This window comes from Sarcophilus harrisii, chromosome 2 (genome assembly GCF_902635505.1).
Source record: "Sarcophilus harrisii chromosome 2, mSarHar1.11, whole genome shotgun sequence".
Lineage (NCBI taxonomy): Eukaryota > Metazoa > Chordata > Mammalia > Dasyuromorphia > Dasyuridae > Sarcophilus > Sarcophilus harrisii.
This window is the reverse complement of record NC_045427.1, coordinates 654157385-654172135: the sequence shown is the minus strand read 5'-3', so window position 1 is coordinate 654172135 and position 14751 is coordinate 654157385. Positions and strand designations below refer to the sequence as shown.

General features: G+C 44.9%; 1 protein-coding gene across 3 annotated transcripts in view; it reads left to right on the top strand.

The window, feature by feature from the left end:
- C2H10orf90 (chromosome 2 C10orf90 homolog) overlaps positions 1 to 14751 on the top strand; it is a 250462-nt gene that overhangs the window by 189854 nt on the left and 45857 nt on the right. For all 3 annotated transcript variants that reach the window (XM_031957017.1, XM_031957018.1, XM_031957019.1), the window contains 2 exons: positions 3419 to 3615; positions 4956 to 5136. In XM_031957017.1, the coding sequence (XP_031812877.1) occupies positions 3419 to 3615; positions 4956 to 5136 (378 nt within the window). The remainder of the gene's footprint in view (positions 1 to 3418; positions 3616 to 4955; positions 5137 to 14751) is intronic.

Genomic DNA, 14751 nt, shown 5'->3' with positions numbered 1-14751 from the left:
GAGGATCTGCCATGGACTTCTCTCTCTCTGTTCTTTCCTGGTGAGCTCATGAGTTGTCTTGGGTGAACTTTTCTCTGGCTAAGCAGATAAGTCCCAGGTTAAGCTGTGGGAATAAGAAGGAGGATGGCAATTTAGGGAAAATTTCTGTCTCCGGGGGTTACAAGTATATTTTGTTTGACTTCTAAGATTATATTTATATAGGTTTAGATGGCTAAATAAGGGTTAGATAGATAGATGATAGATTTTATATATATATATATATATATATATATATATATATATATATCCTCCCTCTTTCTGACAATTGTACCCTAAAACAATAGAGAAGAAAAACAGATGGGCAAACTAACCAATGTATCACACAACAACCACCAGGCTTGCCAGAGTATGTCTACATGATCCACACCCAAAGTTCTCCACTACTCACTGAGGTATAACTGTGAGAGAAGCAGAAAGACTGGGTTTTATCTGGGAAGTTCTCAGGATCATTCTACTCCCAGGAGACTGGCACAGCCTAGGAGGGGCCAGTTCATGCTAGTTAAAAGGTTCTATAAACAGATATAAATGAACTGTAGATATTGAATGATATAAAGAAGTAGTATAGTATAGCAGTTAAGCACTGACCTCAGAGTAAAGAGGAGCTGGGTTCAAATCCTGCCTCTGACACATAGTATCTATGTACCTTGGAAAAGTCTTGTACTTTATCAGTCTCCCCGACAAATCTCTTAAGACTGAAATGCCCAAAAGGAGCAGGTTTGCATCGATAGGAAGGATTTCTTCACCTGAAAATCATGTTATACTGATCCAAACACCACCACAACAATAATGATAGCTGGCATTTTAATAGGACATTAAGATTTACCAATAGGTAACATGGTTGCAGTACTAAAGGTTTTCCAAGGCCTTGGTGCCCACCTTGTCAGCTGAGCTCATGTCTTACAACAGCCCTGGTGGGTGAGTAGGGCAGGTATTATGATCAAAGCATCGTGGCTTTGGAGACTGGAGACCCCCAAACCCAAACACACCCTGAAACACTGTCATTTTGGGGGAAATACCCCAGCTCTTTTCAGCTTCTCTGCTTTCTCATCCAATGAGATGGGACCACAGAACTGGCTACTCCATTGAGACCAAGGTTCCACAGGTAGAGATCACTAGTCCAAAGATATAAATGGACTTTACAAGGGAACTATATAAATATCAGCTATAATCATTCCCATTTTATGGATGAAGAAACTGAGATTCAGAAAGGTTACCAGATTGCCTGTGGTTTCCCACAGAGAACCCAAAGGCTCAAACAGGTCACTCTGAGTTTTGTGGACTTGTAGCATTCGTAACAATTTTTATAAATGAATTTTGCTAACTATTCTTCCCAAGCATCTGACGTGATTTGGAGCCAATCTGTCAGGAAATCATTTGGCATCTCATGGCATCCTGTGGCAGAGAAATCAGCCCCTCCCTCATTCCCCCTCCTTCCCCAGTCACTTCCCACTCCAGAGTTCATATGTTTAAACTCTGAGGCTCGCGCCATGTTTCTGTGGCCAAGTAATAACAGAGAACGTGACGGTTTCTCCTCTAAATCTCACTGGATGTTGTCACGCTCCCTTCGACTCTAGTAGAACTTCAGAGAAAGTCCCTGCTGCAGAATAGACAGTGTACGGGGGAGAAATGGGTTGGGAACAAAGAGCTATTGGCCTGATATCCCTGAGTCAAGGCCGAGGTACCGGGCGCCAGCTCTGGGGCACCTGGGCAGAGCAATTAAGACTTCGACATACAGGACGAGGGTCTCCATCAGGGATTTTTAGTATCACTTTCATTTTATTTTTGGTAGAAACAAAAGCATTTTCTGGAAGCAGCACGATGCAGCAAGGAGAGCAGCGTGTGGCTTTGTCCGTGTCCCCAGTGGGACCATCGCCCCTAAACGAGTTTGCTCCTGATGTTCCTGGCTCTCTGCAAGGCGATTATCAGTCTAGCAAGTCTTTGGAATCCCGAGAGAGTCAGCCACAGTCTTTTCTGAAAGCCCGAGCCCCCTTACACGAGTATCTCTGCCCCCTAAAAGCTTTGCCTCCCTCTGCTCGGGAAGAGATGGAGGTGCCAATCGAAAGCCATTTTTCCCAAGGTAAGCAGAAGGTAGGCGCTAGAAAGCTCCTGCAGATAACGCTTACCTGAAGGGGTAGAGAAGACCCTGCCCCAACAAGGGGCGGGCCCTGCCTGTGGGGTGTCACAGGAGCAGGGAAAGGGCTCAGCCTGAGCCTGAGCCCCCTGCACCCCTGATGAGCCAGGGCCCTTCACTGAGGCTTAGGGAGTGGGAGGAGGGGATGGGCCCTCCAGCTCTCCAAGACCCAAAGGTCTGGCCAGGGACAATCCTAATGTCCCTGGATCTGTGGCCCTCCTACAAATGCCACTCAAGAATGGCTTGTGGGCCGCCAGCTCATCAGTATTTATTGTGTGAACACTGTCACAGAGATATAGACACCTGGGTTTGGACTCTGACTCTGCTACCTGATGAATTGCCTTGGGCTTCAGGTCCCTCTCGGGTGGGTGACCCCAAAGCTCCATGCAGCCCCTCCTGGCCCCTCCCTCTTTGAGGAAAGCCTCTCATTGTGCTACCCTCCCTCTCTTTGGGTCTATGGCTGGGGCTGTATCTGTGTGGTCGGTGCCTGTGGGGGCTTCTGAGGAGTTCAGGTGAGTGTTGGAGCTCTCACAGTCAGAGCTCCCGGCTGGCAGAGGGCGGGCAAGCCGGTGGCATGAGGCAGGACCTGAACCCGGCTCTTCCTGGCTCGGGGCCCTTTGCTCCCCCACGTGCCCCTCACTGGGCACCCACTGACGGGCCTGAGCATGTCTGTGGGGGGAGGTTCATTTGTCCTCCTCCTCCTTTGGGCAGGGAGCAGGTCAGACCCTGGGGATGCCCCCAGTGCTTGCCCTTTCTCAGGCACGGATGTTGGCTGCAATCCCAGCATCCTTCGCCATCCTGCAGAGGAGAATCCTTCCAATTAAGCACATACAGTTGGCAACTCCTTGGGGGCCATCCGAGGGGGGGAGCAATTAGCCCGTTCCCCTGGCCTGTGTCTTGCCATTAGAGCAGCAAAGAGAAGGGAGATTAACACTGTCCCCCATGCTTGAACTGGGATAATGGCGAGGGATGCTTTGAGGAGACACAGAACAGAGAGACCGCTGGTAGCCGAGAGCCGACAGAACTCGAGGCCGATGGTAGAAAGGTCTCGTTAGCACACCCGGAGTCGGGCTTAATGTGGGAGCGCTCGCTGGGACCAGGGCAGCGCCAGGGGGCTCTGATTAGGCCAGATCCTTCTGCTTGATGAGACCCATTAAGGAGCCACCGGCTTTCTGGGCCTAATGGGGCTCAGGACTCGGGCAGCGCCTCCCAGGGTGCCCTAACTGGGTCCGTGCCTTTCTCTTTTAGGAGATTATCAATGCTGTGACCTGGTGGTGAAGCTCAAGGATTGTCGGAGCCCCAGCAAAGAGAGGGGGATGGCCCCAGCATCTCCCCCGGCCCCCCCAGAGCCCATGCACCCGGAGAAGCCGGACCCGCCCCCAGAGCAGGACACGCGCCTGGACCCCGAGATCACAGTCTTGCCGGCCCACTCCCTGACGCTGAGGGTAAGGGCTGCCATCCTGCTGCCTCTGGGAGCAGGTTTCCTGGGGAGTCCCGGGGACCTCGGGAGACTTTCAGCTCTCTCCCAGGCTCCTCCCCTCCGTCCTCCTGGATGTCCTCATACCTCTGGTATCCAGTGATTTGGGGGAGGGGAAGCTTAGAAACACCTTCTGTCCCTGAAACTTGCCATCCCAAGTGGGGCTGCCCTGGGGCAACCCCTGGGAAAGGGCTGTGGCTTGGGACATGGAGGAACAGTGCCCATTTTCTGGCTGCCTTGGTCAAAACCTGCCCCTTCCTGGGTCCCTGCGACATGAGGGCATCTGACCTAATGGTCACCAGCTTTCTGGCCTCGGACACTGATGATGGAACTGACCATGGGCCATGAGTTTTGTTTTTTTTTTTTTTTTTTTTTTTTTTTGACCTTTGTGATCACAGGCAAGTTGCCTAACTTTTTTTTTTTTTTAATTTAATAGCCTTTTATTTACAGGTTATATGTATGGGTAACTTTACAGCATTAACAATTGCCAAAACTCTTGTTCCAATTTTTCACCTCTTACCCCCCCACCCCCTCCCCTAGATGGCAGGATGACCAGTAGATGTTAAATATATTAAAATATAAATTAGATACACAATAAGTATACATGACCAAACAGTTATTTTGCTGTACAAAAAGAATCAGACTCTGAAATATTGTACAATTGGCTTGTGAAGGAAATCAAAAATGCAGGTGGGCATAAATAGAGGGATTGGGAATTCAATGTAATGGTTTTTAGTCATCTCCCAGAGTTCTTTTTCTGGGGGCCATGAGTTAATATCAAGCCCTCCCCACATTTTATTTCAAAGAAAAGGAAAACTTAGACAAAAAGAGGAAACAATTTGTTCAGAGGCCCTCGCAGAGTAAGGGAAGAGCTGGGATCTGAACTCCAAGCCCAGCCCTCAGCTGGGCCATCGCCGCTTCTTGTCTCTCAGAGTACCGTTGGGGCTCCCCTTGAAGAGATGAGGTCATTCTGCCCCCTTTTCCCTGTACCTGACGCTATGTCTCAGCCTCTTAGGCCTCTTCCACCCACTCCAGCCCCAGAGGGCTGCGAATACCCTTTCCTTCTCCCATCTCTCTCTGTCCCCCAGAATTGGGGAGCGCCCAGCTCCCTCCGCCATGGATGGCAAAGGTGCTAGAAACTAGTGGGGCCCGGCCTTCTCCCTGCGGGCTCAGACGCAAGTCCCCATTAGAGCCCACGCCCCCCCCCCCCCAGGCTGCCCTCCCCCAGCCACGGCCTGCGCTGCCTACCCGGGGCCAGGCCCCTCCTTGCCTTTCCCCTGAGTGAAATGTTCTCTCTTTTGCCCTCAGGAAGCTCTTGAGGTCCACAAACCTCAGTTTATCTCTCGTTCGCAAGAACGGCTGAGAAAGCTGGAGAGTATGGCCCAGCAGAGGAAAGCCCAGCGAGGAGAGAGCCCCCGGAAGAAGCCCAGCCCACTGCCCCTCCGGACAGCCAAGAAGAAGCAATACACCATCCCCCATCCTCTCAGCGGTGAGTCCCCTGCCCTGGCTGGGTGGCTCTCAGCTGGGAACTCCCCCCGGAGCCAGGGGCCAGCCTGGAAACTTGTGGGGCAAGAGAAGGGGGGTTCCATTTCTGCCTTGTGGGAATGTCAGGTCCGGCTGCCGAGGCCCTCCCGCCCCTACAGACAGGTTCTAGGTCCGGCTACCGAGGCCCTCTGCCCCCTAGGATGGGGCTTGATCTGGCTGCCGAGGCCTTTCTGTCCCTGGTGCGGCTGCCGAGGCCCTCTGCCCGCCTGGGATGGGGCCCCCAGGTAGAGCAGCCCAGGAAACTGCCCCCTCCACGCCCAGAGCCATAAGCAGACCTGGGCTGCTGCGGCTCCTTGTTCCCAGGACACTTTTCTGCTCTTGCTGAGGCAGGTCTGAGGTCAATCTGTGGGCCCATCATTGGGAAACCTCATGGACTCCGAGCTGCCACTAGCCCAGGGCCACCAAGTCTTGGGTCCAGGTGTCAACCAAGGGGCCATCTCAGGGTTGTAGCTGCAGTCAGCGTGGTGTCCCACCTTGCTGTCCACGGGGTGCCACTACTCATGGACCAGCACCCTCTGGTCATTGCGGTGCCTTCTGGATTGGCACCCTCCGGTCATTGTGGTTCTTTCTCTCCCTCCTCAGTACTCACAGGGGTACAGGCTGGACTCCCTGGTACATGCCTTTCCATGGTGCAGTGATGGTACGCCCCATGCCCCTGCCTCTTGCCCCCAGCCTCAAATGGAATTGACCCCGGGAGTTGAGATTTCTGATACTGGCTGCTTATAGGTTGTTCCTAGACGTTGGCTGCTTATCGGCTCTTACTAGAATAGGCAGAGGGGCTCCATATCACCACCTGTCCTCACCAGCGTTGCTATTTGGAAACTGCCTCCCCTCTGTTGTGCTGGGGCAGGGAAATATGGACAGAGGAGGAGTGGCTGATAAAAACATTGTTAATGGCCCAACATCAACCAGGTAGGAGGTTTCCGGGGGATTCCCCTGGGCAAGGTTCTCGCTGCTCAGAGTTTTTATGTTAAAATAAATAACACTGGATAAAAACCAGGTTTCTATCATCAAATATTCAGAGGTGGTGACAAAGCTGGGAGCAATAGCCACATGCAGGATGACAGAGACCTCAGTAGATCACAAACCGTAAGCATTGGGCTGAATCCAATCCCCAAATGCAAGAGGGTTGAAAGTCCCCTTGAGAAGTCAGGGGAGATGAGGCGATTGTCTGAAAAAGGTCTCAGAATTGGAACTGTCTTCACTGGATTGTGATATCCTTGAGGGCAGGGATCAACTTTTGCCTTTCTTTGGATATGCCTGGCACACAGTAGGTGCTTAATACATGTTTGTTGACTGACTCACTGAATGTGACTTCAGTTATTATGAAGAAAAGTCTGGTTCCCAGGAATACGTGACAGTTCTGCTGTTCAGACGGTAGAGCTCAGTTCTTGGCCCCAGGGATCAAGGCAGCCAAGGTCAGCTGGAAATTGGGCCTCCAGGAGGGTCAGGAGTCCATGCCCGTGCCGTGTGAGAGGCAGTTGGAGAAGCTGTGCATGTTTAACCTGGAGAACACTAGGGAGGGGGTAAGAGCACTGCCTGCAAATACTGAAAGGACTAAGATAAAGGAGCCATATGGAGAGTGTCCAAAAGAAGAGAAACGAGAAGTTAGTAAGTGGCTGAGCCAGGCTGGCTCTGCCCAACCATGGACCCTGCATTCCTGCCCAACGGCCCGCTCTGCCTGCTTCCCTTTCAGGAAGTGCCATTTTCTGGGTCTTAAATCTCTTCTTTTAGAATTCTTTGTTCCCTTTGAGGTCCAAACCAAACGCCCCCTTGTACACAAAGCTTTTCTGATCACTTCACTCCAGTTTGTAGGATAATAAGAAGGTATCCCAGAGGCTACGGAGTCCATCCTGTTTTTACCGATGAAGGCTGAAAGAGATGAATCAACCAGATTTGCAGCTAGGTGATGTCAGGGCATGGAGTCAGGAAGAACTGAGTTCAATCCAGCCTCAGATACTACTAGCCATGTGACCCTGAAAATAATAATGACATCTACCTCACACTACTTGTGAGGATCAAATGAGGTAACGTAAAGTGTTTAGTACAGTGCTTGGCCCACCGTAGGTGCCATATAAATGCTTATTCCCTTTCCCCACAAAGCATAATGTCTAGGATGTAGTAGGCACTTAATAAATGCTTGTTGATATGAAGTGACTTGGAGGCAGGAAGACCCGACTTTGAATTTCTGTTAAAAATTCATTCTCTTACTCTATTTTTTCTTTTATTGTTGTTGTTATTTTCGACATTCATTTTTGTAAGATTTTATATTCCAAATTTTTCTCTCCTTTCCTCCCTTATCTTGTCCTTCTCCAAGACAGCAAACAATCCAATATATGTTATATATGTTCTTTTAAACACATTTCCATATTCGTCATGCTGTGCAAGAAAAATCAGAACAAAGGGGGAAAAACCACAAGAAAGAAAAAGCAAACAAATAAACAAAAAAGTGAAAATAATATGCTCTGATCGACATTCAGTCTCCATAGTTCCCTCTTTGGATGTGGATGATTCATCACAAATCTATTGGAATTGCCTTGAATCATCACCCCATTGTTGAAAAGAGCCAAGTCCATCCCAGCTGAACATCACATAATCTTGTCATTGCTCTGTGCAATGTTCTGCTCACTTCCCTCAGCATCAGTTCATGTCGGTCTCTCCAGGCTTTTCTGAAATTATCGGGCTGATCATTTTTTATGGAATAATAATATTCCATAACATTCATATTCCTTAACTTATTCATCCCCAAATGATGGGCATCCACACAACTTGTAGTTCCTTGTCACTAGAAAAAGAGCTGCTATAAACATTTTTGCACATCTGGCTCCTTTTCCCTCTTTTATTATTTCTTTGGGATACAGACCCAGTAGTGAGATTGTTGGCTCAAAGGATATGCACAGTTTGATAGCCCTTGGGCATAGTTCCAAATTGCCCTCCAGGATGGTTGGATCAGTTCACAACTCCACCAGTAATGCATTAGTGTCCCAGTTTTCCCACATTCTTTCCAACATTTCTGATTTTGAATCTTAGATGTCACCTGTATGACTGGGAGAATCCCTCTTCCTCTAATAGCTTGAGATTGGAAATAGGAAGCAGATATAGAGCTTATCCCATCCAGCCCTTTATTTTGTGGGAATGGAAACAATCACAGATGAGGGGAAAGGCCCTGCCTAAAAGTATAGAGGTTGAAGTGGAATCGGAATTCTGAACTCAGTTCTTAGTAAATGGCTATTCCTAGGCTTCATGTTGACCTTCCAAGGCTGTGATTTGTGCTCTGGACTCCCTGGATGCATTTGATTGGGAGTCACATTGTATCAAAAACTTCATCTTTTGAATGACAAGCTGTACGAGTCCAGGGAAGTCACTTGAACATCAGTTGAAATAAGTCTCTTTCAGCCTTAAGCTGGTGAATCAATGACTTTCAGAACAATGCAAAGGTATTTTAAAATCCAAGTTTTTCTTCCCCTGTAACAAAGCTGTCTTTAACCCAAATAGATTGAGAAGTCAGGGCATGTAGCTTCCCCAACCCCTAATTGGATCACCCTTAAAAAAAAGTCATGAAACCTTTTATTATAAACCCAGAAACCAATAAAAGTCAACTTTCCCATAAACACAATAAAAATTAAGTCATACATAAAATTATAAGCTTCCAGTTATTCACATTTTAAAAATCTTGTCTATTAACCTTAAGCAAAAGCATCTTGTGGGCCTCCATCTCCTTTTCTAACCTTCATCTCCTTTTTGGTGTATGTTTTTTCTAATCAAATCATTAAATACCTCTATGTTCTAGGAACTGTAGTAGCTTCTGGAAGCCCAAAGATCCCCTGCCCTCAAGGAGTTTATAATTGAGAATGAGTAGAAGATGAAGTGTGAGCAGATTTATGCATCCACCATCACTGGAGAGAGTGTGCTAACATGGAGGGTAGTGGGGAAAGCTGGGGGCAGCTGGTGGTGCAGTGGGGAGTGAGGAAGACCTGAGTTCCTGTCCAGCCTCAGACCTTACTGTCAGTGTGACTTTGGGCCATCATTTCACTCTGTCTGACTCAGTTTCTTCATTTGTAAAATGAAAGAGCAAACCACGCTGGTGTATCTGACAAGAAAATCCCATATAGAACCTTGAAGAAGTGGACACACCTGAAACACAACCAAAGGGGGAAGTTTGTGTAGGAGGTGATACCAGAACGGGGCTCTGTGGGACCCTCTCAGACACGAGGGGCTCCCCTGCGCTGTCAAGGGAGGTGACATAGCTGGGGAACCTTGCCGTTCCTGATCGAGGACCAGAGTAAATGGGGAGAAACTTATTGTTCTTCCCTGGGCTTCCCTTCAATCAGTTCAACAGGCCTATGTTATATTGAATACCTACTACATTATATGGAATACCTACTATGTGCCGGGCACTAAGCCAGGTACACAGAAATCTTTTTGCAGCTCTTTATATTCTCTGTTATTTCTTGTGGAAATATCAGATTCCACAACATTAACGTGCTACAATTGATTCAGCCATTCACAAATGATTTGCGAATGGCTGAACCAATTTTACAATAAAAAAATGAAAACCTTTTTTTAATATTATGAGTAAAATTGTAAATTTTGCTCTTTCCCCCAACATTAACCTCCTGAGGGTAGGGTCCTAATAAAGGTATTGCTGGGTCCTGGGTATAAAGCTTGTTGCTCTTATTATTTAATACCTTATGGCTTTCCAGAAAGGCTGCCCCAGTTCATAGCCCTGCCAGGATTGTCATAAAGAGTGTGCCTGATTCTCCATTGTCCTGCCAGCATTGAACCTGACCATTTGTAAACCTTTTTGCAAACTGGGAAAGAGGCAAAATGTGCCTCAGGATTGTCTTAATTTCTATTTATCTGACGATGAGAGAGTTTGAACAGTTTTTCAAGTGGTTATCGACTATTTGTGTATCTTCCTTCAAGAACTGGCTTTCTAAGTGAATTTGGGGGGTCATTGCCTATAGAGAGATCACCCCAACTTCTTTTCTTTTTTATATTTTGGATGTGTGCCCATGTGCTGGTCTCAGGAATATTATATTGAAAACCAAGCTCCTTCCCAGACAGCCACTTTCCTTCCTAGATTTATGGGACTGTCCAAAGACCTGTGAACTCTGAAGTGATGTCCTTGGGGGCTGGCAGCAACATGAAGAGATTTGAGGAGAAGTCTCCAGGGGATACTCCCTGACCAAAGATGTTAGTCTGTTGCAGGATACGCCTTGATGGAGTGGCTCACAGACCTGCCTCCCTTTCCAAGAGTGGGGTACATTCTTTTTGACATCTGTTAGGATGCCCCAGTCTTGGGTCATGGAAAAAGAAAAAGCCTAAAAAAGAAAGCCCAGTCATGTTTGTTGGAATATGCTGAGCAGATGTCACAGTCTGAAATAACCAGGGAAAATAACCAAGGCAGGGTGATGAGGACAGGATGGCTTTACCCATACAAATAAGCTGAAAAGCACAACTGGGTTAACCAAAGGACAAACACCCTTGGTCAGAATCCTGAAAAGAAGGGACTCTAGAAATAAAGTTCTTGGGCCCACTGACACCTGAGGACAGTTTATCAGATCCAAAAATCTAAAGGGCAAATGCGTCTCAAGATCTATTTTTTCCCACTACGTGCTACTTTGGTCTTCCTGTAGAGTCAGTGATTTGTGCTTCTGTCACACTGTAGGCCCATCATTGGTAAAAGCTATCTTATTTTGTCTTTTACTGGTGAAAAATCATGATTGCAAAAGCACTGAATCTCCTTCTGTAGGAGAAGATAAAATGTTGTGTTCCGCTGTTCTAAGCCTGCCTTCCTTGCATATCTCAGCTCAAATGCAACTTTTTCCCCAGAGTTCATTCCTTTTTTCTTTCCCTCTCAGTTTATAAAGGATTTTGCTCATGTAACTTGTGTACAAATTCTGTATTAATGTGAAGTTCTGTATCTTGTCCTGTACTAGAGGTGACCATGAGTTCCCCTTGCAAGCATTTCAGTTCACAAGGCTTTAGAACAAAGAACAGTTCTATTTGACAGTAAAGGACAAAGAAATGATTCACAAATAAGTCAACTCATCTTTAAATAGACAACCATCCCTCCAAAAGTTACAGTTTTTCCCTCGGTGGGACTTCAGCAATCCATACTTTGTGGCACATTGCTCATTTGTGAGTTCTTTTATAATTGCTGCTCCCTAGTACTTAGTTCTTCTTTAGCAGCTAGTTCTAGGTTTCAATTCTTTAATCAGTTGGTAATACAGACACACTAGAACCCAAGGCAAGTATTTCAGTTCTTTCTCACCTCCAGGGCCAAAATGTGCTTACTTCTAACCCTTTACTCAGATCCCATAGTTCCACCTTCCTCACATAAGAGTTTCTTCAATCAATCTGGGAATACCTCTTTTTTGGATAAATCCCATGGATTTCTGTTTTCCTTTCCTGGCACCCTCATTGTGAATCTGTCTTCTCTTCTGCTCCCTCAATACCTGGGCTATATCCACTAGACTTATTAGCACCATCTTGTTTGGGGTTCAGAGAGGCACCCCCACTTTTTCCATATTTATTTCCATCTCCCTTTGGAATAGATTGGTCTGATTATATAAAACAAAACAAAATTTGTTTTTTCAAAGATCTCCAAGAGGGAGAGTGGAGTAGGGGAGACAGCATCTTCCAGAACCTCTTCTCACATTGGCACCTGTGACACATGGGGGGAAAGGCTCCAGCTGTTCTTCTCTGGACTCCCTCTGATTCTTCCTAAAATGTGGCACCTAGAACAGAACACAATTCTCTAGATGGGTGAGTTTTATAGTTGCAAACTGAGACCTCCAAGAATTTAGGTCATTAGATTTTAAGAGTTTTGAGAAGATTCCCATTTTACCATAAGCTCTAACAAGATTCAAGTTTTATTCCTTTCAGAAGTGGCCCTAGGGATTTCCATATAACGCATCCCTGATTGAATTTCTTTGCTTCTTTCTTATCTTACTGTGAGGACACTGTCATTAATATTTATTAGCACTGAGGGTGACAATGTACATGTTAACCTCCTCAGTGAATCAGAATCTTTTCAATAGAAGAATAAGCTCACTCTGTGTAGCTGCATATGGTCAGTCATCTTTCATGGATTTTTTGGTAGTTTCTAACGTCTGACTTTAATACTTTGATGGATTTATGGCCTCCTCAATGTGAGCACACCTTCACCAGTACAGGTTGCAGCAATTCTGTTTTTTCTCTCTAAGTAATTCTTATCCAAGCACACCTATGAATATTAGAATCTATCCTCCAATATTCTGTAATTTTTAATAACTTATAGATGTCAAGTCATTTATTAAATTCCTCTAAAATCCCTCCATCATGCTACTGATTAGCTCAGCTCCTTTCCCTCTCACACAAGTGCTTAGAAATTTGCTCTATATCACTATTTACATACTGAGAGTCACAAAAGCCCAAAATCTTAGAGATGAAAGGAAATTCAGCTCTAGTCAGTTCAGTCCAACCCATGCCTGGACAAGAATCCACTCTAAAATTGATGTGCAAAAATGACCTTCCAGTTTCTGTCTGAAGAATATTAAATCAGAGGGATGTCAAGAACCACTCTATCCCAGACCACTTTGAGTTTTTATTTTTTCTACTTGAGATTCTCTTTTCTTTTATGTTCTAAATTCTCTCTCTTCCCCATCACTGAGAAAGCAAGAAAGAGAAAACTGATTATAAATATTAAGTCATACAGAACAAATTTCCTCATTAATCATGTATAAGAAAGAAAAAAGAAGGGAAAAGGGAGGGGAAAAGGAAGGAAGAAAAGGAGGAAAGAAGGAAGGAAGGAAGGAAAGAGGAAAGAAGAAAGGGAGGGAATAAGAAAAGGGAGGAAAGAATAGTGGGAGGGAAAGGGAGGAAGTGAAGGGAGAAAGGGAGGGAGGGAGAAAGGAAGGAAGGAAGGAAAGGAAGGAAGGAAGGAAAGAAAAGAAGGAAGGAAAGGAAGGAAGGAAGGAAGAAATATATATATATATATATATATATATATATTAATCTGTACTCTTAAATCCATTGATTCTTTATTTGGAAGTGGATAGCATTTTTTTTTACTGTGAGTTGGTCATGGTGTTGCTCAGAGTTCTTAAGTCTTTTCCAAGTTAGTTAACTTTGTACTATTTATAATATTTCCATTTTTAACTTGCAACTTTAACTTCCATTTTAATTTGTTCACCTTCTCATTTCACTCTGCATCAATTCATACAAATCATCCTGGATTTCTTTTGAAACTATACCCTTCATCATTCTTACAGTACAATAGTACTCCATCACATTCATATACCATAGCATACTTGGCCATTCCCCAATTGATGGGCACTCTTAATTTCCAGTTGTCTGCTACCACAAAAAAGAACCGATTTAAATATTTTTGCACCTATGGATCCTTTTCCTCTCTCTTTATTTTTCATAATCTCTTCGGATAAAGCTTTAGTAGCAATCTCACTCGGTCACAGGATATATACAATTTAAGTGCTTTGGGGGCATAATGCCAAGTTGTTTTCCAGAATGTTTTCCAGTTTTTGGACTGGTTCATAGTTCCACCAGCACCAATTAATGTACCTACTTTCCATTCCTTCCAACATTTATCAATTTCCTTTTTTGTCATCTTAGCCAATCTGATGGATATGAAGGCTGTATCTTAGAGTTGTTTTATTTTAAATTTCTCAATTATTTGTTACTTAGAGAATTTTTTATGTGACTATTGATAATTTTGATTTTTTGCTCTGAAAATTGCCTATTCATATCATTTAACCATTTATCAGTTAAAGAATGTTTCTTATTTTTACAAATTCAACTCAATTCTGTAAATCTGAAAAATGAAACCTCTATTAACGAATCTTGTTGCAAAAATTTTCCCCAGTTTCCTGATTTCATTCTAATTTTAGGTGATTTTCCTGATTTTTTTCCTCTTTTTCCACCTCATACATGTACTTAGTAATTTGTTTTATGTCACTAACTATACACTGAAAGTCACAAAAGCTAATAATCTCAGAGATGGAAGGAAGTTTGTTTTGTTTATGCAAAACCTTTTTAATTTCATGTAATCAAAATTACCTATGAACCTATCTTTTATTTGACCACAAACCCTTTCTCCATAGAACTGACAGGTAATTATTCCCTATTCCATTAAGTTCCTTATGAATATCACCCTTTATGTCTAAATTATATACCCATTTTGAGCTTATCTTGGTATATATAGTATGAGTATTGGTCTATGTTTAGTTTCTGCCAGACTGCTTTCCATTTTTCCCAAAAGTTTTTGTAAAAAAGCTAGAATCTTTGGATTTATTGAATACTACATTACTGGAGCAGAGCCAAGATGGCGGAGAGGAGACATGTCTTTTTCTGATCCCTCCCCATGACCCACAAACTAACAGCAAATACAGCCTCTCAACTGGTTTTGGAGTGACAGACTCAACGAATATTGGGAGTGTAACAAATTACCATCAGAAGATAATTTTGAAGATCTCCAGAAAAGATGTTTCAATCGGGCATGGAGGGAGGCATGCACAGGTAGTGCACAGTCCTGGGGCAGTGTGGGCTCCATGCACTG